This window comes from Eriocheir sinensis, chromosome 49 (genome assembly GCF_024679095.1).
Source record: "Eriocheir sinensis breed Jianghai 21 chromosome 49, ASM2467909v1, whole genome shotgun sequence".
In the NCBI taxonomy this organism is placed as follows: Eukaryota; Metazoa; Arthropoda; class Malacostraca; order Decapoda; family Varunidae; genus Eriocheir; species Eriocheir sinensis.
In genome coordinates, this window is record NC_066557.1 from 4,234,538 (window position 1) to 4,261,039 (window position 26,502).

Here is a 26,502-nt window from a genome sequence, read left to right on the forward strand (position 1 = left end):
GGAACCGTTGTGTTGTTGTTGTTGATGTTGGAAGTCATAGTAGTAATAGTAGTAGTAGTAGTAGTAGTAGCAGTGATTGTCCGTGCACGTGCGTCTGTGTGTGTGTGTGTGTGTGTGTGTTAAAGAGCGTTGGGTCACACTTCTATAGGTATTACGTATGTATACGTCTCTCTCTCTCTCTCTCTCTCTCTCTCTCTCTCTCTCACACACACACACACACACGTGGAAGTCGATTGTTTTCTAGAAGGTTACGGCACACACACACACACACACACACACACTAATCATTCTTCGCTTACACACCCACACGCACATACTCACACGCTTCCGGTAAACACACACACACACACACACACACACACACACACACACACACCATAACAAATAACGGAAAATACCAACAACCCCTTGTAGTTTCCCCAATCTTCCCACATATACTAAAAAATCAAATTACCACCATTAATCCCAAACCGTTTAACCACACACACCACTAATCTTCATCACCAGTTCACCACCACGACCAACACAGCAACACCAATCCACCACGCCACGGACAGCGATTCCACTATTCCACGCCTTAGCTATTCCAGTATTCCAGTTTCGACCGGCACACACACACACACACACACACACACACACACACACACAATATTACCCTGACATTCCTCTCAGCCCTCCGCCCATTCCACCAAATACGGAAATAATGAAAAAAATGATAAATACGTGAATGACAAGGACAGAAACAAGGAAGAAAGGAGGACAAAGCAAGAAAACAAAGAAAAAGGGAATCGGAAACATTGAAAGCAGCGCCAATTTCAAACGATCCATGTCCTCAAACACGAATTATTTTTTTTCCCTTTATTCACCCCATTTCTTGACCCTATTTGGCACTCCTATGTACACTTGAAGAAACCCCACACATCCTAAAATAGTAAATGAATAAATAAATAAATAAAATAAAAATGAAACCCCCGCCTGGCCCATCAGCTGATCCGCCAAGCACACACACAAAAGCATACGAGGACACAAAGGGTCAAAATAAGGTCAATGCACGTGGATTAAGGGATTAAAGGGCGCGTACTCACATGACCAGGCGTGATATCACCGTGGAGATCATTGGCGGCCGCTGGTGGTGGTTGTGCCGCGAGGAAAAGACGAAAATGTGCGGAGGAGAGTCACACGCGTAGCAGCCACCCCCTCGCCATCTTGAAACTGACGCGCAGCTCTGCCAACGCGATCCACCTCTCTCGAAAAGTAGCGAAAAATCCTAACTAATACGTATAATCCCCTTAACCAAAAATAATCTACAAGTAATATGTCTTCAAATGAATGTTTTTAATTTCATCATAATCTGTGTATAAGTGTGCGGGTCCTAATCCTTTGATATCAATAATACGATATATGATAAGTAGCAAGATTTCTGTACCGAAGAATCCTTCTTGGCAATACTGCCGACGTCATTGTTGTGTCACGTGACTAGCCCCAGAGCTGCCAACCTATTCATTATTAGTCATTAATTTCAGTCTATTATTTTTTGTATTTATAGTCTATGTGCAACCTTAAAAACGTTAGTAGAGGGTAAAAATAAATATTCTTTCTAAATGACGTGCTTTAATATTGCTCTTATTTACGCTGTCAGTTAATAGAGCCTACCCCCACACATTGGCAGCCTTGTCAATGGTGGATTTTAAACCTACCCTCATTAATTTCAACCTTGAAATGTTTAAACATCACCAGCTGGAGCCAGACACGTGCTTCCAGACCCGACGAAGCATACACGGAAACCATCAACGTCCTTCAGACGCCTTGAAATAAACTAACACTATCTAAAAACACGATTTCTCTTACCTACCTTTATTTATGGCACAAAAACATTTATCTAGTCCGTTTCATTTCCACGTTACCAATGGAAGGTCAGAAGGATAATTATACTCGCACACGGAAAACAACACAGCCTTTAAGAATCACAAGTTATTACAGCATGATTCCTTTACAGTAACCACTACCACCACCACCATAACCATCACAACCACAACCACGAAAACATTAACAGCAACAACAGTAATGGAAGACAGAAAGGATACCAATGTTTACCTTTCCCCTGCCAATCAACCACACCCACCTAACCTTATCTTTCCCCTGCCATTGAGTAACACGCCCCTGCCTCCCCCTCCTTACCTTTCCCCTGCCAATCAACCACATACACCTGTCTTTCCCCTGCCAAGTAAACACACACACCTGACCTAACCTTCCCCCCTGCCATTAGTAACATGCCCCTGCCTTCCCCTCCTCCACTGCCTATCACAAACACCATATCACCCATTTCCTTATCATTTACAACGGTTCTCCCTGCCATATACCCTGCCAGACTATCCCTTCCCCCTGTCATTTACTATCTATTCTCCCCTGCCATATCTAAGCACATTTTTCATCCCTTCCTCCCTTCCTTGTCCCTGTTACCTCACTACCTCCTTACCCTGCCATTTAAAAGCCTCCCTGCCCCCTACTCTTCCCCTTAAACCTTCCTTGTCAAAATTTAGCACCCTTTTCATCCCTTCCTCCTTTACCTGCCCCTCTGTCACTTCCCTCCCTCCCTACCCTGCCATTTAAAAGCCCCTGTCAACTACACATTCCCCTGCCCTCCGTTCTTTCCTTCACACTCCCCTGTCAAGCACTATTTATATAAGTGCTTTTTTCACCCCCCTCCACCCCTTCCCCTACCCTGTCAATCCCTTCCTCCCTTCCCTTGCCTCTTCTATCTCCCTTTCAACTAACCCTGCCATCGAGAAAACATATCCTCCCCTTCCTCTTGACCTCTTCCCCTGCCAAACAAAAATGCCTTCAGTAGTGCTTTCCCTTTCTTTACCCTGCCATATCCCCTTCATCCCTTCCCTTACCTCTCTTACACTTTCTCCTAACCTTGCCATCCCCTTCCTCCCTTCCCTTACCTCTCTTACACTCCTTTCTCAAAACCCTGCCATCTAGAAACTGCTTCGTCCCCTTCATCCTACCCTGCCAAATAGAAACACCTCCTGCAGCCCCTTCCTCGCCCATCACACATACCCTGTCACCTCCTCTTCCTTCCCTTGCCATGAAGAATGACTCATGACCTCCCTGTTTAACCCCTGTACCACCCCTTCCCCTTCCAGACCTTCCAATGGATATACAATAAATACAAAATAATAAAAGAAGTAAACATAATCACTAACTTCTTCCCTGCTACTAAGTTCCCAATTTTTTCCTTCCTTCTTTCCTTACAGATGATACATACATACATACATACATGCATAACAAACATACATAATACCCACACACACACATGCATATACCAAGTGTAACAATTTCCATGTATGTGCAATGAACAGTTGTAAATCTATATGAATATAAAAAGTCAGTGATTATGCATACACACATACATACATACATACATAAAGCCATGGATGGCTTTTTTTTTCCTAAACACAGAAATCACTCACATAGACAGATATACACACACACATGTATACTTTTTTTATAGCATATTGAGGTTTGAGTGCACACACACACACACACACACACACACACACACACACACACACACACACATTTAACATAAAAATCATCAATTGCAAAACAAAATTATACACCAAAGATTAAATTAGGAAAAAACATGCCTTATGAAAACTGAGATTACCAATAAGAGTATTAAATAGTTCACCTGTAAACCAACATATACATACACCTAACTTTCAGTTCACATGCTTTTCTAAACATTAGCAACTCCTCTTATAGCAAATTATACATTTTAAAATTCACCTGCTGTACAAAGTTAAAACATAACAGAATTTGAGATCATTCACTACCTCATAATTTCACTATGCATTTAAATTATGGGTGCTGAAATAAAGCCTTCATCTACCTACCATTAATTCATGCGCTAAATACATTTATATTAATCTTCGTTATTAATCGACTGAGGAAATTTTGTTCCTCTCAATACACGATTTATGAAGATTTTACTCGCTCGTCAATACATACAACAATTGATGAAGTTTTGTTCCTCTCAATACACGATTTATGAAGATTTTACTCGCTCGTCAATACATACAACAATTGATGAAGTTTTGTTCCTCTCAATACACGATTTATGAAGATTTTACTCGCTCGTCAATACATACAACAATTGATGAAGTTTTGTTCCTCTCAATACACAATTTATGAAGGTTTTAGTCACTCTTCAATACATACAACAACTGATGAAGTTTTTAGTTACTCTCAATACATACAACAATTGATGAAGTTTTGTTCCTCTCAATACATGATTTATGAAGTTTTCTGTCACTTCAATACATACAACAACTGATGAAGTTTTTAGTTACTCTCAATACATACAACAATCGATGAAGTTTTGTTTCTCTCAATACACGATATATAAATTTTGTTGTCATTTCAGTACATACAACAACCGATGAAGTTTTAACTGCAATACATGATTTATGAAGCTTTTTGTCACTTCATCAGAAAACAATTGAGGGAGTTTTTAGTTCCTGTCAATACACACAATTGATGAAGTTTTGAGTCACTCCACTCCACTCAATTTAACCTGGTAGCAGCGCCGAGCCAAATTTGTGGCTTTACCGTGTACCAGCGACGGGCTAAATTTTTGCCATGATATAACCCCCCAAAATAGATAACATAAACTGATCACAAATTCGTTGATATATATTATGAAATTGTTTGCTTGAGTGATGATTTTTTCTCATTTTTCTCACTTAGAGGGACCTTTTAGAAACATGATCCCCGCAGCTACTGGGTTAACCTCATCCAACACTTTAGTCTGAACTTTTGCAACCTGACTGAGTATCTATCTGAGTATCTATCTCTAGTATCTGAGTATCTATTGTGTATCCCCCCCCACCCCTCCTCCTTCCCTCAAGAACCTCCTATGCCTATGGGCTGTTCCACTTGATCTTGACTCCAATGTGCATTGAGTATTTTCATAGAGATTCATTTGTTTTAGTCCCTGCTTTGAACTGTTTGAGATCTGTTTACATTTTTGTTTGCAGTAAGGGAAGCAGCTCAAGGGCACAAAATAATGGTCTGTGATACATGAATAATAGTTTTCAGTTTTAAAGATTTGGTAACTTTTCATACTCCTTTTAATGAAGCAAACTATTTGACCTTGCACTGATTGGGGTCTTCCTGTATAGCATCATATATACTTTTTAATGTCAAGTAACCCATCTTGTAGTGTGGAAATTTCCATTGAAGAACAACCGAACATTTACATATTTTGAAGAATAACAGAACATGCAGGCTTTTTTTTATCTTTGGATTTTTTTTTTTTTTTTTTAATTCAGTCTGCTTCCATTGCTGTAAAAAATGTATGCACTCTGAAAAGTAGCCAACACGTATACTCCCTGAATAGCAGAATATGTATACACTTTGAATAACAGAACATGTATGCACTTGGGAGAACAAGAGAACATGTATGCAATTTCAAGTTGTCTTCATTTTCATATTCTTTAAAGTTATGCATTCTGGTGTAACATTATATCATCAAAGAACTGGTTATCCATTTAAATACAGAATTATTCACTTTTAAATCAGTTAACATTCATATCTTGCTAAAACTAAGATAACAGTCAAATTATTACTTACTAAATTTTAACAATTAGTAATATGCATCTTAGTACAAGTTGAGAATCCTGTATCTGAAATACCTGGGACCAAGAGTGTTGTGAATTTTGGAATATGCAAGCCCTTTTGACATTTTCAGCAATATCTTTATACCACAGAGCACACAACACGTGGTAATCACGAGTTTTTAACTACAGAAGGTATTACTGTGACGACTGCTGACAACAAACCAATGCATGGCAGCACCAGAGTTGCCAGGTCATGGACTGTGTTCCCGCCCAATCATAAAAGCTGCCCAAAACCCACAGTGGTGGCAGGCAGGTGTTTTTATGCCCAAGGTGTCAACGCAGCAGTAGGTTTACCCGCCCAATTGGGCGAGTAAGCTGCGGACCAGGCAACCCTGAGCAGCACACAACAGCTGTACGTGGTGGAACCTTCCCATCACTGTGGAATTTTCCATTTGTGACGCATCATGTCAGCATTGAAAACACTTTCGGATTTTGGAATTTCGAATAAGAACATAAGAACGCAGGAGTCTACAAGAGGCCGGTAGGCCTGTACGAGGCAGCTCCTTTGACCCTAAGCTCCCGTGTATCTAACCCCACCTAATATCGCTGTCCATGAATTTATCTAGTCTATTTTTGAATGTGACAATTGTATTGGCACTCACCACATGACTGCTAAGCCCATTCCACTCATCCACCATCGTGTTAGTAAACCAATTTTTGCCTATGTCCCTGTTGAATCTGAATTTATCCAGTTTAAACCCGTTACTTCGTGTCCTACCCGGTTCTCTTACCAACAAAACCTTATGAATGTCTCCCTTATTAAAGCCCTTCATCCATTTATAAACCTCGATCATGTCTCCACGCACCCTTCGCCTTTCTAGAGAATGCAAGTTTAACTGTTTGATAAAGGATTCTCAACCTGTATTATCCATTTAAGTATAACATTATGCATTTCAGGAACTGTTTATGCACCTCAGAATGGATTTAAGCACCCCAGAAATCAAATTAACAGATATTTTAAGTACAAATCAACAAAAATAAAAAATATCAGCCATCCTACACCCTTTAAAGCCTCTGGTTCCTTTGCCTCAGCACCCACCGGACCACTTGCCAGGAAAAACAGAAAACAAGGAAGAGAGAAAAAGAAGAGACTGTGCTGTTCAAAAAAGGAGAGAAAAATATAACTACGAGAAAAAACACAAAATTATATCACTATCACTACTAACGTTATCATTAGTGTTATCATTATTGTTCTAGCCATTACTACATGTTATTATTATCACCATACCAACGAGATTTATTGACGAGATTCAAAAAAGTAAATAGAGATAAATATATAGACAGACTGTGAGATAAAAAAATATATATAAATTGGAAAATTGATAGATAGATTGATAGATGGGCAGAAACATATATATAGGTAGAAAGGCATATAGATAAATGAAAATTAGGTAGAAACAGATAATCAAATATACATATACAGAAAAAATAAGAAAACCAATATATATAAAGAGACAAAATAAATGAATATGCACACTACATAACTAAAGAAATATATTAATACTTTACTGGCTAAAATGTTAATATATTACTATCATTACTACTATAAAAAAATAGGAGTTGTATAGTAAGCTGATATGACGGCCTACAATGAGGGTACTATTGGGAGTACTGCTAAAAACACCAAAAATAAGATAGAAAAATAGGAAATGGTTCGTGAAGGCAGTCAAGTACTGAATATTCATGAATGTATGTATGTATGTAGGCTATGTATGTATGTAGTTTTTGTATCTATGTATATTAGAATGCATATATGTATTTGTGTGTATTTTTTGTTTGTGTGTATGTCTGTCTGTCTGTCTGTGTGTATGTATGTATGCACAATATGTATACATGTCTGCCTGCATGTATATATGTATGTATGTATGTATGTAAAGAGTTGATATGTGCACCTTGGCTAAAAAAGCATACACAGCCACAAATTTACATGGGCTTTGTAAACACACAAACACACACACACACACACACACACACACACACACACACACACACACACAAAGTCACGTGGCATGTAGGAATTCACAGGCAGAAAGTTGTATTTATTTGCCGACAGGAACTATTACTGTCCCCCCTCGAGCTTGGGGGATGGGAAGGGAGGGACCAGCAATACCCATAGGTCAGTCCTCTGAGGTCAAAACTCCTTCCAATGTTGTGTTCGTAGTTGTCCCCTTGTATGAGGCTGTCCTCGAGCAAACTGCTCATGCTCAGAAGCGAATGCAGACATGTTGATAAACAAAGCTGTTCACAGGCGTCCCCTGATAACATGGCTGCAGATTACGGGAAAGTCTGGCCAAATTTAGGGATGAAATAGGCCCTTTACATTATGTTTTGTTAAATGGACAACATCTACCAAACCTAACAAGCAGCCAAAAGAGAGGGTTACTAACCTCCCAGTGTTAATTTTAATGAAAAAAATGGTTTCATCTTTAACCAAGCACAATGTCATTAAACAAGAACTTACCCTTATGTGGCAGTTTTGAATTTATGATATATGAGGCATTCAGTTTCATTAAAAAATGTTCTGTGGGCAGGAGATGGACCTGAACCACCCATGTATAAGAATGCAAACTGACCAAAACAATTATCTTATGCACATCATGATAGTTTTGTTTTGAAATTTGCAAGATGCTAACTCCCTTAAATTTACCCTAAATTGCTGCGTAAAGGCTATTTAATGGCCCATTCCTTCACCCATTACAAAACAGAATGCTGTATTGGATCCATGAATGCTTTTCCTATGAAAGAATAAAACACTATGCCCTCCCGTGCTTGAAAACACTCGAGGGACAGCCATGTAATCGCAACCGAGTACATAGTGGCCCACCTTTTGTTTATAAACAAAGCGAGGACAGCTCCATGCAAGGGACAGCTACATACACAACACTAGGAGGATATGTGTTGGTGATCAGGAGTCTAACATGTGATCATACCATGGGTGAAGGAATGACACACACACACACACACACACACACACACACACACACACACACACTAATATAATTTCTTCTTCTTCTTGTTGAACATCCTTGTTTTCCGTTATGGGGCCAGACAAGACTAACTTATATTCTGTATACAACTAGGTAAACAAACAAACAAACACGCACACACACAAGCCCACAGGTAAGGCACAGAATCGGTTGTTTCAGCAATAGGAAAAGTGTAAATTGATATAATGAAAGTTAGAAAATAATAGTAACAATGATAATACAAAACAAATGAGGAGATAAAGCAATCATGATGATAAAGCTGAAGAAGAATTAATAAAATAAATCGAGAGTAATTTGTCAGCATGAAAGAGAAAATTATGATAATGGGTTGGTGAGTTTTGACAACGCAAATAAACAGGTGAATACAAGATCTGACTGAGAAAATACAATATCCGATTCTCTATAAACTTTAAGTAGATAAATAAACAAACAAAGAAAGTAAGAAACAGGTAATAAGAATCAAAATAATAAAAACTAAGAGAGAAAAGAAAGAAGGGAGAAACATGATGATGAAGAAAGTGGGAAAGAAACAAATAAGCAAAGGAAAACAATATAAAAAAGCTTACATACAAAAACCTGCACAAGAAAAAAAATTCCAGAGAAACATAATAAAGAAACAAACAAATGAATGAAAGGAAAAGTGCAATAACCCCAAAATGTACAAAAAAACTAGAAAATAAAGGAAAAATAAGAGAAATACAGAGACAAGGGCAGCAACAAACACACCACCAACAATAACCACAACAAGACTTCCCTTCACAGCCTAAACTTCCCCTTGAGGGCGGCCAGGTTGCAGCGGCGGCGGCGGCTGTGGATGTACCTGGCAAGAGCGACCGCCACCAGGACAACACTGAGGGCCAGGAAGCAGACAGGGGCCGGGGAGGGGGTAGTGGTGGTGGACAGGGCGGCGGCTGACCCTGGCACTGACCCCCAGACCACCACGCCCCCCCCAGAGCCCCCAGCCGCTGGGAGGGTCAGCGGAACAGCCATTTCTGGGAGGACGAGGTGGCGGCTGTGACCCCCAGCGGCTTGGGGCATGTTCTGGTAGGCGGTTTCTTCAAGTCTTATATTTCCATTCTTCTTGGTTTTCTTCTTCAACTTCTTCTCTTTTTTCCTCCGCTCCTTGTCCGCACGATTCTCGTCCTCCAGCCGCTGCAGCAGGAGGTCGGCCTTGTCCTCCAGGGACTTCTCCTGCTCGGCAATCCTGGAGAGGAGAAGGATCACTCAGGGAGGATGTAAGAATTTGGGTGACAATGCTGAGGATTTTTCTTGTTCTGTCTTACTTTCTACGTATAATTTTAAAGATTTACTGTTTGTTTTGATATAATGAAATACTAATTAATAGTAACAATGATAATTTCAAAAGATAAGAAAATGAATGCCCCCCCCCCCCCCTACACACACACACACACATTCTGTAGTGCAGTAGTTAGAACACTCAGCTCACAACTGAGAGGTCCCGGATTCAATTCATGGGAGAAGTGGAGATGGATGGGCAGTTCATCTCCTTTCATCTATGCCCCTGCCCACCCAGCAGTGGTGGGTACCAGGTATCAGTCAGGGGTTGTGTTCTGCCTCCCTGGTGAGTGGGTGTGGCTGTCATGTGGGGTTGTAGCCATACCATAGAGTTCATAAATATGTAGCGCCAAGCTCAAAACAACGAGGATACTGGCCAGCGACCGGAAGTCCAGCACATGATCATCTGATGGGGCTCACTTCCCACCATTCCACACTTCTTGGTACCATGAAACACACAAGAAATTGATCTATTCAAGAGAGTAAATCTTTTCCCAAACATTCTGCTCGGGATTAGAATCTGAGCTCCAAGAAGGGAGGTGAACACGTTAGCATCGAGCCAAAGGGATTCCCCTGGATCAAGGCCTTTTGGAGTCTTTTCTGTGTCTCAGCCCATCACAACCAGACCTTGAGTGAACACACACACACACACACACACAGCAGATATACAAACAGAGGAACCAGAAGCAGACGAGACAGCCAACACACACACACCTGTTGAGCCCAGAGTGTACGTCACCCCTGAAGAGCATCGTATTGACAGCATACCCGCCGCGGTCTAACAGTGCAGCAGAATCATTGGGCAGTGGCGGCGGCAGGATCTTGGCGGAGGGGACGGAGAGCGGAGCATTAGGGGCAGGGTGGGCAATGGCAACAGAGATCCCTGATTGGCTAGTGGAGAGGAGGGAGTGCAGGTGGACGGCCAATGAGGATGCAGCAACGCCTGTCAGGTGGGCAAGGCAGCCGTCTGATTGGGCAAGAGGAGACAGACGGTGAGAACATGGAAAATACAAGAGAATAAAGAAATAGATAAGCAGGTGACAAACCAACTAGATAAATGAATAAATACACAAACAAATAAATGAGTAAATAAATAAATTGATACGAAATTAACTACAGAAACAAATAAACTAATAAAAAATAGTAACATATTAGATAGAAAAATAAAGTGAAAGAGGAAGGAAAGAAAGGAAAGGAAAGAAGGAGAAAAGGCGAAGAAAAGTAGGAATTACAAATTATTACTAATGATAAACAACAACTCAAATGGATCAAAACAAAAGCAAGACAAATCATGAACAACAGAGAACAACACTCGAGAAAACAAAAAATCTGATCACATACAAAACAAACGCACAAAAATGACAAACAGTAGCAAAAAAAAAATCAAATAACAAACAATAACAAAAAAATAATCTTGGACAACAAACACCAACACGCAAACAAACACGATATAAAGAGAAGATGGCGCCACTATAAACACTTGCCTGCGCCATGACGGGGTGGGGCCGACTGCCATCCAGGCCCCTCAAGAAACCCTACCGGCGCTAAAGGCGTACACGTATAAAAAAAAAAATAAATAAATAAATAAAATAAAAAATAAAAAAAACTTACCAGAGAGCGGAGATTCCCCACCGAGCAACTCTAGACCTGGTAGCCCGGACCCACCACCACCAGGGAAGGCCGCGAGGTTGGCTCCAGCTGTCCAGGATGGCGGCTTGGTGGCATAGCATCCCGAGGTCTGCTGCCAGGCTAGGACGCTCCTCAGCCAAGGCTCCTGCAAGAACTGTGTGTAGCCCAACATCCCACACACAAACTCTGGGGAGGAGGAGGAAGAAAAGGGGTTAACTAGAGGAGGAGGATGAGAGGGATGAGAGAGATGAGTGTGTGCCATATATGATGATGAAGCGGAAAAAGAGCAGAGAGAAGGAATAGAAGGATGAAAGATTGAGGAAGGAGGACAAGGGGAGGAGGAGAAGGAGAGGGAAAGGGATGAAAAAGGTACCAGTGTGTGCCATATATGATGATGAAGAGGAGGAGGAGGAGGAGGAGGAGGGGGGTTAGATAAAGAAAAAGAGCAGAGGAGAGAAGGAATAGAAGGATGAAAGATTGAGGAAGGAGGACAAGGGGAGGAGGAGAAGGAGAGGGAAAGGGATGAAAAAGGTACCAGTGTGTGCCATATATGATGATGAAGAAGAGAAGGAGGAGGAGGAGGAGGAGGAGGGGGGTTAGATAAAGAAAAAGAGCAGAGGAGAGAAGGAATAGAAGGATGAAAGATGGAGAAAAGAGGACAAGGGGAGGAAAAGAAGGAGAGGGATGAGAAAGGTATCAAAGTGTGCCATAGATGATGATGAAGAGGAGGAGGAGGAGAGGAGGAGAAGAAGGGGGTTAGTTAGAGAAAAAAGAACAGGAGAGAAGGAATAGAAGAATGAAAGACATAGGAAAAGCAGAAAGGAAAGGAAATACAGAAAACAGGAAGTGCAGAAAAGAGAAAAAGCAGAATAAGAGGAAGTGGACAAAAAGAGAAAATGCAGAAAAAGAGTAAATGCAAAAAAGAGGAAAAGCAGAAAACAAACGTAAAGAACAAAATAAACAAAGAGCCCCATATATGAGGAGGAACAAGAGAAAGGGTTGGCAGAGGAAATGAGTGGAGGAAGGATGGGAAAAAGGAAAAGGGAGGAAAGAGGAATCTGCTGCAGAGAAGTCTAGGGAAGAGGGCAGGAGAATGAGTGGGAAACGAAAATGGAAAAAAAGGAAAATGTGGAAGAGGAAGATGTGGATAAGATGTGACAAGGAGAGAGAAAAGAATCGAAAATGACAAGAAAAATACGAAAATAGAAGAATGAAATAGAGAACCATGTGGAGGAGGAAAAAGAGGAAGAGAATGATCAATGAGGACATATTACATACAGAAACAACCTTAGAGTGTACATAAAACAACCCATTCTCCTTTACAACACATTACACACCAAATCACTCACCAAGAAAAGATAGTAATCTAATAACTAAATGAATGCATATAATAACACAATAAATGGGCAAAACACACACACACAAAAATAGCATAGTTGAAAGAATGACTCGAAGGAAGGCTGGATAAAGACAAAATACCAGGGAGATAATTAACCTGATAGAGACACTAATAAATAAATAACTGCACAAAAAATAAATGTAGATGAGAGAATGATTAAAAAATGAAGATGGAGAAGAAGAACAAGAACATGAACAAGAAGAAAAAGAAGAACAAGGAATAATAATACAGTCGTCCCTCAAATAGTACGGTTTTCAATAGTTCGGTTTTGGTTTTATGTACATTTTCTAAGAAGATTTTTTAGGATTTTTAAATTTCCCGACAAGCAGGAAATTTAAAAATCCTAAAAGATCTTCTACAACAATCCATATAAAACCGAAACCGTACTATTGGAAACCATACTATTGGAAACCATACTATTGGAAACCATACTATTTGAGGGACGACTGTAATAATAAGAGAAAAAGATAAATAAAGAAAAAAATAAATGTAGACGAAAGAATGATTAAAGAAAGAAGATGGAGAAGAAGAAGAACATGAACAAGAAGAAAAAGAGGATGGAGAAGAACAAGAACAAGGAATAATGATAAGAAAGAAAAAGAAAAGTCCTCAACCACTCACCCATCTCCAAGAACAGGTCCCACACGAGGGCAGGGTTGGGGTCTATGCACGCGAAGGAGGGCAGCGTGCGAGCCTCCATGTACAGGTTGGCGCACATCTCCGCCTGAAGCTGCTCCAGGCTGCCCGTCCGCTTGTTCCGCACCAGCCACTGCTCCAGCCGGCTGCCGCACCCACTCTGTAAGGGGGCGGTGGTGGTGTGGTGGGTGAGGAAAGGTGGAAAAAGAATAAAAAGTGCATATGGATCGAAAACAAAGATGAAATACAGTAAAAGAAGAGAAATAAGTGTCATGAACAAAGATGTCTGGTATGCATGAGTTTGAAAAATGCAGGAATCGTGTTGGGAAATAAGTAAGGAAATGACAAAAAGAGAAAATGCAGAGGAAGAGGAAAAGCAGAAAAAATGATGTGCAGAAAAAAATAGGAAAAAGCAGATGAGGAAAAGCAGAAAAAGAGGAAAAAGCAGAAAAAGAGGAAAAAGCAGAAAAAGAGGAAAAAGCAGAAAAAGAGGAAAAAGCAGAAAAAGAGGAAAAAGCAGAAAAAGAGGAAAAAGCAGAAAAAGAGGAAAAAGCAGAAAAAGAGGAAAGGCAGAAAAAGAGGAAAGGCAGAAAAAGAGGAAAGGCAGAAAAAGAGGAAAGGCAGAAAAAGAGGAAAAGCAGAAAAAGAGGAAAAGCAGAAAAAGAGGAAAAGCAGAAAAAGAGGAAAAGCAGAAAAAGAGGAAAAGCAGAAAAAGAGGAAAAGCAGAAAAAGAGGAAAAGCAGAAAAAGAGGAAAAGCAGAAAAGAGGAAAAGCAGAAAAAGAGGAAAAGCAGAAAAAGAGGAAAAGCAGAAAAAGAGGAAAACCAGAAAAGAGGAAATGCAGAAAAAGAGGAAAAGCAGATAAGAGTAAATGCAGAAAAAAAAAATGCGAAACAGAGGAAAAGAAGAAAACAAATATAGAGAACAAAATAAACAAATAAAAACAGCTAAGACAATTTGTAAGACAGACAGGTTTTGACATAATGCAAAAAATAAAAAAAATAAAAAAAGAAAGAAAAAAAAAAAAAAGAGGAAAAGCAGAAAAAGAGGAAAAGCAGAAAAGAGGAAAAGCAGAAAAGAGGAAAAGCAGAAAAAGTGGAAAAGCAGAAAAAGTGGAAAAGCAAAAAAAGAAAAAAAAAAAAGGAGGTTTCGACGCACCATCTCTGCCACGATGGAGTACTTGATCTGGCGCGTGAGGGTGTAGTGGGTCATGCCGGGCTGCGTCATGGCCTCCTGGCAGTCCTGCTTCATGCCGCACATCACCCCGTCCATCGGCTCCAGCAGCTCGGAGAGGCACCTGTCCATCTCGGAGTCTGCGGCGGGGGGACGGGTCAAACAAAATAAACAAATAAACCGTACAGGACACAGATGAACACGAAGGTAGAAAGACAGATAGACAAATGAAGAGGAAAGCAGATAGATAGATGAATAGATAGACAGATGAACAGGAAAGTAGATGGAAAGATAAGACAGATGAACAGCAAAAGATAGACATAAGAACAGTAGAGTAGATAGACAGACAAAAAGAGGGTAGATAAACAGACAAAAAGGAAAGAAGATAAACAGATAGATATAAAGGAAAGTAGATAGACAAGAGGGAAAGTAGACAGACAGATAGACAGACAAACAGGAAATTAGATAGACAGACAGACAAAAAGGAAAGTAAACAGACAGACAGATGAACAGTAACATACATAGATAAATGAAAAGATGAACAGGTAAATATATAGCCAGAGTAAAGAGAAAGACAAGAACATAGACAGAAGTAAATATATAGATGTTGAAATAGGGGAAGCATGGGTGAATAAACAGATGGATAGATAAATTAAACCAAGTAACGACTGGGTGATCATGGGTAGTTTAGGCAGAGGTAGAAAATATGGGATATACTTGTGGGTGGGGAAGAAAGGGATGCGTAATAGCGTAGAATTTTCTATGAAGATTATAATTATGTAGTAGTGGTGTTGGGGAAAGTGGATTAATGGACAGACATAATGGAAAACTTGCATAAATGGAGGAATGAATGTAAAGATAGATATACAGGTAACTCTCGATTTACGCGAGTTTGGTTACATTTTTTTTTGACGGGGTCCCAAAATCCAAATAAATGTAAATTTACACGTTTTTTTCGCCTTATACGCATTTATTATGGAGGGCTGCCAGATCTCTCACACGCTGCACTCACACACACGGAGGTCTCAAGCTCAGCTTTCAGCTGTTTCACCTTTCACCGCGCCACGCTTGAACAACAATATACACACGCTGCCCTGCCATCACAATCAACAAGGGTGCCTGAGAGCCTACTCTCTCTCTCTGATATTCTCTCTCTCTCTCTCTCTCTCTCTCTCTCTCTCTCTCTCTCTCTCTCTCTCTCTCTCTCTCAGAATATGTACCCACCATACACATGTTGTCCAACAGTTCTGTCAAGAGTCAACAGACATTCTTCATATTGTTCTGGTGACACATGGTGTTGGTTGTAAACAATGCATGGGTTGTTGGGCTGGTATGCAAAAAATGGCAAATAAACAATGCAAATGGCCAATTTCTGATAAGACTCTTGATTAGATTTTTCTATTCATAATATTATTATGTTATTTTTATGATCCTTTTTTTATTACATATTAATAATATGATTTTTTTTATGTAGCTTGTACTGCCATAGTACAAGATCATACAAATGGCCTCCCTCAAGCATAATTTTTAATATTAGCGACAGATCCTAAAAGATACAACAATATATGGTAGATCCTAATATTAGAAATTTTATATAGAATTCATTTATAGATTTAAGATAGATATGCGCTATTATTACTATATTCTAAGAAAACATATTATATTATAAATAATATAAAAAGATGATTATAAACAATATTAAAGAAAGAAAAGAAAAATAATATAAAAAAATACGCAAAAGAAGAAAAAAAATTAAAAATTTGTACAAAAATTATTACAAAAAAAAAAAACTTTCGGGCGCATTTTGAACGAAAAGCATTATAAAAATACGGTATTTATTTTCGATAAAACGGCTGCCCTTTTTTGATTTATGTTGTTTTTGAATTGACTTCTACGCGACCTGACTAGGCGCCTATTAGTAAAGTGACACGAAGAAAAAAAGTCAGTGGATGGATAAATGAAAGGATAAATTGACAGATGAATGATTAAAAAACAGAAGGAACAGGTTGTCATACTAATCCACTCACACAACAAGATGAGCGTATCAGGACACCTCTCCTCCCAAAATTGTCCTCTCTTTTGGCCACTCCTCTTAACTCTTTTTATACGAGCAGTGATTTGTGGGCTTTTTTTATTATTGTTTTCTTTTTTTACCCTTGAGCAGTTTCCTTTACTGTAAAAAAAAAAGAAAAAAACACACACACACACCTGTCAGCCTCTGTAGGGCAGCGCGTTTCCGAGTCTTGTCATCCCACAGCAGCAATGTGTCCAGGAGGCGGCGTGGGTGTCCTATGTCCCAGGAGAGCTGAAAGATTCTGCGCAGCCTGGTCATGGCCACCGGCTGGGTCTTGTGGAGGTGTGGGAGGGCCAGCCTGACCACACGACCTGGAGTGAAGGAATTATATCACTTATTTTCTTGGTGGTTATCTATACTTTTTATCTATTTATTTATGTTTTTGTTTCTTTATTTTTTTGTTTTTTGAGCTTGTCCTCCATTATCTTTTTCTTTATCAATATTTTTCTTTGTCTATGCCTGGCATCAATTTTTTAAAATCATATATTAATTTTTAATCTCCTTATTTTTTTATTTGTTGACAGTGTATGATTTGTTTCTCTATATTTTTCTTTACTTCTACACCAGTTATTTTTTATTGCACTATTCCTTTATCACTATTTCTCCTTGTCCTTAAGTCTTTCGTATTATTTTGATTAATATATCCGAAATGGACCTCCCTTGCGGCTACTCTTCCATACTTTCTTTTATGGGAGCAGCGCATAGTGGGTTTTTTTGTTTTTACTTATTTCTTCCCTTGAGCTGCTTCCTTTAATGTAAAAAAAAGGAAGACAAGAGAGACACAAACACCAGTAAACAGAGCACAATGGAGGAGGCTCACACACAACAGCTGCCACATTTAACTGGTAATATTAATGCTAAGGAGAAGAAAAGGAGGAGGGAGATCATCAAGAGTCATACCAGCTCTGGTGGCCATGCTGGAGAGATCATCCTTCATGAGGCGGTCGACGGCATCGCTCAGCAGCCCCTTGTTGTGCTTGGCCACCACCAGGTTCAGCTGACCTAATGTGGGGAGAGGGTTAGGGGGGTGAGTTTCCATTAGTTTGGGTACTGCATGAACAGCTCAGAGGGATAGACAGATGAACAAATAGGTAAATAGACAGAAGGAAAGAGAGATGAACAGGTAAATAGATGGTCAGATATATAGACACATGAACAGGTATGTAGGTAGAAAAGACAAATAGATAGATGAACAGGTGGATACATAGACAGATGAACTGGTAAATAAAATAATGTCCCAAAACGTAGTAGCCTTGATCAGTTATGTAATGAATTCTCCCAATTTCAGTCTGAAAAACTACACAACACTGGTCATTCGCTGAATGATCAATTTCAGACATCTTGTACTTCACAATTTATGCATTTCTTTTCAGCCATGGTACAATCCCTATACTTATGATCTCCGGCACATTTGTAGTATCGTGGGGTCTCCCCACTGCTCTTGGCAGTACAGTTGGCCTCAAGATGGCCGTATCTCTGAAAATAATAACATATAATTGCATAGTATCCGTCTCTCACCGAGTATATTCCCCATTCTAATTTTAACTTGCCATGAGTCTTATAAATCAGGTCTCACAGTTTGGTTGCACTTTAAAATGTAGTGCATCGTACCGCCAGCTGCAGGCTCACTAAAAATCATCTCAATTTTATTCTTAACACCCTGAATCAAGCTCATTGCAGTCTCAGATGGTCTCAATTATTTTTTCCTTGGTCTCCTCTTTATGCACATTGCATATCACGATCTTTGGTTTCATCTTTCCACACTCTTACTATGAACTTGCCCAACAGACTCCAATTTTTTAGCAAAGTTCATAACTATGTTGTCTCCATTTGTGAATCTCGAATCAGTTATTTGAATGCCATTCAATGCCTGGGAGACTTCATCCTTCATATCTGTTGCCTTCTTTTCCTGGGTAGAAGGATTCACTATAAGGAGATTCTTTTTGACTTTCCTGTCTCTCTTCACCATCTCAGCCAAACTGAGATCCGCATGGTCAGTGCAAAGCACATCAGCAACCGATCCCAGCTCTTCCTCAGCCCTTGATTCAACTTCATCTTTCACAACTGATATTTTAGATAATTCTTGTTGAAATTCACCCAATTTTTCCACAATGCTGGTAGCCAGAGATGCCTTGTGAAGGTAAAGTGTGCAAATCTAATTTACTTTATATGGATTATCCTGCTTGATTCCTGTCAGATGAATCCATTTCACACGGCACCACTAAGGATACAAACAGTATCCAATCCATTTTGACTCTTCGCCTGTAAAATCTTGACAGACGTAACATCAATCTTTCACGCTCCTGGCCCTGCCAACCATTGTCGACACAGCAGCTTCTGCGCAGAGCTCTCGCAAAACACGTCCACTCAGCATCATGACTCACTACTAGTAGTAGCCATTACTACCATTATCACCACCACTCCTACTCATAATGACCAAACAACCAACACCACCACCACTACTACCATCGCCATCACTCCTATTCACACTGACCACACAACCAATAATACCACCACAGCTGTCATTACTACCATCACCACCACTACTATGATACTACCACTACTACCATCACCACCACTACTGTCACTACTACAATCACCGCCACCACTGCTATCACATTCTCATAGGTGATATAAATATAAATTTGCTGGAACATACTACCCACACCCCAACTAACAATTTTCTTGCAACCCTCCAAACAATGAATTTCTTCCCACACATTTCAAGACCAACACGTTTTCCAGACAGCTTCAATCTAGGTGAACCTTCTCTACTTGATCATATCTTTACAAATTTTTTCAACACTTTCTCATCTGGTATAATCCATTACCCAATATCAGACCATCTACCAATTTTCCTTAATGTTAAAGTTCCCTCTAAATCTAAAAATCTACATAAAATTGAGTTTAGGGTAATAAATCAAACAAATAAACTAGAATTTGCTCAAAAAATCAATATGATCAATTGGAATGCTCTCCTTAATGAACACGATGTCAATGACAACTATAAAATTTTCTTAGACAATATTAAAAAAGCTTTTAGTGATTGTTTTCCACTTAAATCTAAATTAATAACTGAAAAAAGATCAAACAATCCCTGGATATCACAGGCAGTACTAAACTCTATAAGGACAAAAAATTATCTATTAAAGGACTATAAAATTGGTGCTGTCACTGAGGCTCAATACAAACAACACTGTAACATCCTAAATAATACTATAAGACAAGCTAAAAAATCTTACTATATGGCTCAATTCACTAATTTTAAAAATAACACCTGTAAAATATGGCGAACAATCCACCAACTTTCTAATCATGACCATAAGAAGAGTTCCACAAATAACATAATCTGTAATGGTAAAAATCTCTCTGAACCTTTACAAATTGCACAAGCTTTTAATGAATTTTACACAAATGTTGCACCTAAACTAGATCACAGTCCACCACCTTCCACCACAGACCCTCTCAGCTTTCTGCAAGGTGACTTTCCTCATTCAATGACAATTCCTATAATTATCCCCCAAGATGTAATTACTGTAATTAATTCCCTTAAAAACAAAAAGTGCAATGTGCATGAAATTCCAGTATCTGTATTAAAAACCAGCAAAAACCAACTTGCAATACCCTTGTCCATACTCTTTAATAATTCTATCAATAATGGTAAATTTCCTCAACTCCTAAAACATGCAACTGTTGTCCCCATCCATAAGAAAGGCCCCAAAGATGAATTAAGTAATTATAGACCAATATCCTTACTAAATGTTTTTTCTAAGATCTTTGAAAAAATAATGAAAAAATTCCTTATAAATTTTCTTGAAACTAAAAACATACTTAATCAAAGGCAGTTTGGTTTTCGTCGTGGTCTAAACACTTTCGATGCCTTGAGAACCTATTCAGAAGAAATCTATAACACTTTAGATAATAAATCTTTGTTGACTTCACCAAAGCTTTTGATACAGTCAGACACGACATATTATATTACGTAAGTTGTATTACTATGGAATTAGAGGTACTATTCATGACTGGTTTCAGGATTACTTATCCCACAGAACTCAATCAACCAAATTCCACACTTGTCTATCTGCATCTCTACCTATTCAATACGGTGTTCCACAGGGCAGTGTCTTGGGTCCAATCCTGTTTCTCTTATATATAAATGATATTACTTACATATTTACAAACCTTAAAACAATCCTTTTCGCAGATGACTCAACCTTAAATATTACTGGTGAAAATCCTACTGACATGATACATATAGCAAACACTGACCTACAAACCTTTCATAAATGGTGTCTGAGTAATAGATTAACGGTAAACTTAAACAAAACATTTTATATGCTATTTACTAATAAGTCACCATCAATGCTTCCGTCCCTATTTTTTTCCCCAAGACATTATAAGCAGAACTAACAAACATACATTATTAGGAATAACTTATGATGATACCATGACCTTTAACCCTTTCAGTGCTATGAGCGTCTGTGGATGCTTCCAAGGTTCTCTGCTATGAGCGTCCGGGGACGTTTTTATATTTGGGCAGCTAGTTGGCACCTTGTTGGTCACGATGGAGCGCGGTCACACTCGACCGCCAATTATCAGATTAGCACCCTCTCCCTACCTGCCCATCCATAACCCGGGGGAGGGACCTAAGGGGACACGGGGGGGGGGGGGGCTAAGGGGACACACACATCACGACCACCACCACCACCACAGAGAGAGAGAGAGAGGCAGAAACAGAGACAGAGACTGAGAGACAGACAGAGACAGAGAGAGGCAGAAACAGAGACAGAGACTGAGAGACAGACAGAAACAGATAGAGACTGAGAGACAGACAGAGACAGAGAGAGGCAGAAACAGAGAAAGAGACCGAGAGACACGGAGAGAGGCAGAGACAGAGAGACAGAAACAGAGAGAGGCAGAGACTGAGAGACAGACAGAATCAGAGAGAGACAGAGACAGACAGAGAAAGAGAGAGAATGAGAGACAGACAGAGACAGAGAGAGGCAGAGACAGAGAGAGACAGAGAGACAGACAGAGAGGCAGAGAGACAGACAGAGAGGCAGAGAGACAGACAAACAGAGACAGAGACTGAGACAGACACACACAGAGAGAGAGAGAGAGAGAGAGAGAGAGAGAGAGAGAGAGAGAGAGAGAGAGAGAGAGAGAGAGAGAGAGAGAGAGAGAGAGAGAGAGAGAGAGAGAGAGAGAGAGTGATCCTTTCTATAACGATCTCCCCTCCTCCTCTTCCTCCTCCTTCCCCATCTATCCCCATCCTCCTCTCCTCCCTCCCTCCTCAAAATATCCTGTGTATATGAAGAAGAATGAAAGGAAGAAAGAAAAAACAAAGAAAGTGAAAATGACAAAGCAAGAAAGAAAGAAAGAGAGAAGAAGAATGAAAGAGAAAGAAAGGGGAGAGAGAAAAAGAGAAATCAAGAATGAAATAAAGAAATAAAGAGAGAAAAAACAAACAAAGAGAGAAAGAAGGAGAAAGAAAAAGAATGAGAGAAGAAGAATGGGAGAAAGAAAGAAAGCAAGCAAAATAAAGAGGAAAAAAGATAAAGAAAAAAAATGAAATAAATAAATAAATAAAGGAGAAATAGAGAAGAAAAAAGGTAAAGAAAGAAAGAAATGAAGACAGTAAAAGTGAAAGAGAAAAGGTTGAAAAATAAAAGAAGAATGAAAGGGTGAAAGAAAGAGAAAAAGGAGAAAGAGAAAGAAAGAAACAAAGAAAGTAAAGAGAAAGAAAGATAGAGAAAGAAAAAAGAAAGGAAGAAAAGAGAAGGAGAAAGAAAGAAACAAGAATGAAGGAGAGAGAGGAAGAATGAATGAAAAAAAAAAAAGGAGAAAGAGAAAGCAAGTAAATAAGGAAAGAAGAAAGAAAGATAGAGCAAGAAACAAGAAAGAGGAAGAAAAGAGAAGGGGAAAGAAAGAAACAAGAATGAAGGAGAGAGAGGAAGAATGAAAGAGAAAGAAAGGAGAAAGAGAAAGCAAGTAAGAAAGGAAAGAAGAAAGAAAGAAAGAAAGAGAGGAAGACAGGAAGAGAGTAGAGAAAGCAAGTAAGAAAGGAAAGAAGAAAGAAAGAAAGAAAGAGAGGAAGACAGGAAGAGAGTAAGAAGGGAAGGAATAGAGAAAGAGGGAGATAATTATCTCTGCTAATCCTCCCCCAATGGGAAAACACCTGCGTTTTCCCCCTCTTCATTCATTACTTCCTCCCTCCCTCCCAAATCACACTGCTACTTCTGAGATGCTAACGCGTGAATTTTGTCTTCACTTCTCCCAGGCTCCCGCAGTATGGGGTTCTATCCATGCCCGGCCATACCACTTAAAGGGTTAAGCATCACGTAACCCACCAAATCCTTAAATTATCCAGGCTAGTATCTCTGTTATATCAAATTAAAGAATTAATGCCCATTGATGTTTTGAAAATGTTATATAACGCACATGTCTTACCACACCTGTATTACTGTACGCCTATCTGGTGCAACACCTACCCCACACACCTGCTACCTCTGTTTAGACTTCAAAAGAAAATAATAAGAATTATTACAAACAGTGACTACTTTGCCCACACACAACCTCTCTTTAAAGAAACAAATTCCTTAAAACTTTGACATAAATAAGCTACAAATTGGTATTTACATGTATAAAAAGATCAAAAGTGAAACCTCCGTGTCCTTACAGCCACAACATACTTATTTCACCCGTACTCATGAAAATTTACATACACCTGCCCATAATTTAACACTTTTTCAACACTCACTTTCTTATTCAGGACCTAAAACCTGGAATTCTATTCCTAATAATATTAAAGCTCTAAATTCAATACACTCCTTTAAAAAACAATTTAAAAAACATATCCTTCTCAATTATAATTATTAAGTCCATGTATCATCTGTCAGAGTGTGTCCTCAGCTTAATCAATTATTATCTTATACTATTATTATTGTATTAATACTATTACATTATCATTTACAGTACTACCATATTATTTTTATAAATCAATTACAGGTTTTGTACTAATGATATTGTGTTAATATTATCACTTTAATTATTATTTACACTACTATTATTTTATAATTATCACAATGTTAATTACCATTACTACTATAATTATTATTTATTATCATCATCATCATCATCATCATCATACTTTTGTCATATTATATGTTTGTATGTGTATATATATGTATATATATATTTGCAGTACTGCCCAAAAAGCTCCCAGCTTTAAATGGGCTCCCTGCACTACTAAATTATTGTAAATACATAATTGTATAAAGGGATAATAAAATGTTTCAAATGTTTTACTACCAATACTACCATCACCACCACTACTACAGTACTACCAACTACCACTACTGCCATTATTAACATCGCCACCATTACTACAATACCGTTGCCACCATCACCGCCACCATTCCTACTCGTATCAACCACACCAATACACCCAAATACTCACCCTCAATGGCCTTGGCCCCGAAGATGCCGTCCAGACTCAGCAGCTCGTAGTTCTTCTCGTAGTAGTGCACCAGCCTGTCGAGGGCGCCGATGACGGAGGCCACCAGCGGCACCTCCTTCGAGCCTCGCCCCTGCCATGAATTCCTCGGGTCATTGGCAGGTATTTTCCCGGCCACTAGAGGGTCACAGCGGCCCGCCAAGGTCAGCAGGGCCACACAAATGGTCGGCAGGAGGAGGTTAGGCGGCCCCATGACCCGCTACCACATGGCCAGAAGGGGAAGTGTGGCGAGGGTGTGTCCGACAGCTTTCTCCTTGCCTCTTGTGTTTGCGCCCTTTTTACGGGGTAGCAATTCCTTCTGCCATTAATATTTATTATTTTGAGCAATAGGAACAAACTTATATTGATTATTTGCCTACTGTTAACAAAATTAACTATTTATCGGCATTATTTTTTATCGCGAGCCTTATGAACAAGTCTTTATTAAGCCTTAAATAAACTGCGGACCGCGGCGGGTTTGAAATAAACGATAGGCGTCGTTCAATCATTTGCCTACTATTAATACGATCTCTAGCACATTTTATTTTATTTTATTTTGAGCATCATAAATCTATATCATTAGTGTGCCTAAAATTATTATGTAGCGGGTGGGGGGTGTCGCTACATACCTTTTTGACCACCACTATGGTTGTGATGGTATGTGGTAGCGTGGTAGTCGTCTACATTCCCGAGCGCTGGTCCCGGATGGTAAGGCCTTAGGACAAGTGAACACTCGTTCCGAGGTTTGTGACCGTTACTTGTGTGATTAATTATGGAAGGTGGGAGGATTTCCGTGTGAACCACTTGTGAGACAGCGTTAAGAAACTGGATGGTGATAATGTACTATGGGGGAAGGGCGTGTGTAAGGGTTCAGTAATCTCAAATGAGCAGCAAAACAGGCTCCAAATGATAACACTCACAGTAAGGTTGTATATAAATATGTATTTAGTTTCATTTTTTCAAAGGTTAGCGGAGTACTAAAAAATGAATGACTGACAGGCTGTATGCCTCTAATCTAACTAGCTACCGGCACAAGGGAGATTTGGGGAATACACATAATGCTTAGCTCTGGTTGCTGGAGGAGAAGCAGGAGCTGGCGTGAGCGTCGGGCTCGGCAGGGGACGTCCACGATGGGAAAGGGGCGGTCCTGGTGATGGACAGACGGGCGCCGCTTGATGTGGAGAGGGAGCAGTTCGGGTGGTGTGAAGAGGCGGGCGCCCGTCGTGATGTAGGAAGCAGCTTGGAGCAGTGGTATATCGGCCACCAGGGTAGTGGTAGGACGGCCACTCGGGCAGTCGAGGGGCAGGTTACCCCGCCATACAAGTTCCCATCCTGTAGTCTGTCTCACACAGCAGGCCGTGGGTGGTTTTTCGGGGGGCTGAGTGGAGAGATGGACACCTCTCTCACTCAACTCCAACTCGCTGCCTTTCTTGCTTCCTGCTGCTCGTCTCCTGACTAGCCCGCCTCACACAGCAGGCCGTGGGTGGTGTGTGGGTCGGGGGGGGGCTGAGTGGAGAGATGGACACCTCTCTGACCAGCCCGCTTCTCTGTGATTTCTCGCTACCGCTCCTTGCTGTAGGGGTGTTCGTCTCCTCACGTCTCCCAAGCTTGTGGTGCTCTTCTCCTCACGTCTCCCAAGCTTGTCTCTTGCTGCAGTGGTGCTTGTCTCCTCACTGGCCCGTGGGTCTCCTTGCCCTCGCCTTCTCGCCTTTGCTCCTCGCTAAGCTCCTCCCCCTTCTTCACGTGACTCCCTCTCGGCATTACAATCAAACCCTACCTACCTAACTAACTAGTTATTGGTTTCTTGGGGGGGTTCGAGGCTTTGAGATGAGGGATTTCAGTAACTCGTTCATATATTCGCTCATTCGCTCGCCGTGTTATCTTCTCATACCTTTTACGCACTTACATTCCTTAGCCACCCATTCACTCCCTCACTCATTCACTCTTTCACTCATTCACGCTCCCACTCGCTCACACTTACTCACATTCTCTCGTTCATTCACGCACTCGCTTACACTTACTCACTCTGTTACTCACTGACTTGCATACCCTCTCGCTCACTCACATTCGGACCGTTACAATTAATAGGAATTCTGTAGCAGCATTATTCTCTGTACTGCCTGGGGG

General features: G+C 40.0%; 1 protein-coding gene across 2 annotated transcripts; it reads right to left on the bottom strand.

The window, feature by feature from the left end:
• Positions 1-1,941: 1,941 nt before the first annotated feature.
• On the bottom strand, positions 1,942-26,254 carry LOC126981714 (UPF0764 protein C16orf89 homolog). 2 transcript variants are annotated; one of them, XR_007734069.1, is made up of 9 exons: positions 24,340-26,254; positions 17,781-17,882; positions 17,015-17,191; positions 14,792-14,946; positions 13,620-13,794; positions 11,582-11,785; positions 10,685-10,937; positions 2,179-9,878; positions 1,942-2,132 (listed from the first exon to the last, which is right to left on the bottom strand). XR_007734069.1 is itself a non-coding variant. In XM_050833150.1 (9 exons), the coding sequence occupies exons 2-9, from the start codon at positions 24,587-24,589 to the stop codon at positions 9,431-9,433; spliced, it is 1,764 nt and encodes a 587-aa protein (XP_050689107.1). In that variant the 5' UTR covers positions 24,590-25,773; positions 25,902-26,254; the 3' UTR covers positions 1,942-9,430. The 2 variants fall into 2 exon arrangements, 1 of the variants encoding a protein (XP_050689107.1); XM_050833150.1 differs by having other exon boundaries at positions 1,942-9,878; positions 24,340-25,773; positions 25,902-26,254.
• Positions 26,255-26,502: the final 248 nt, after the last annotated feature.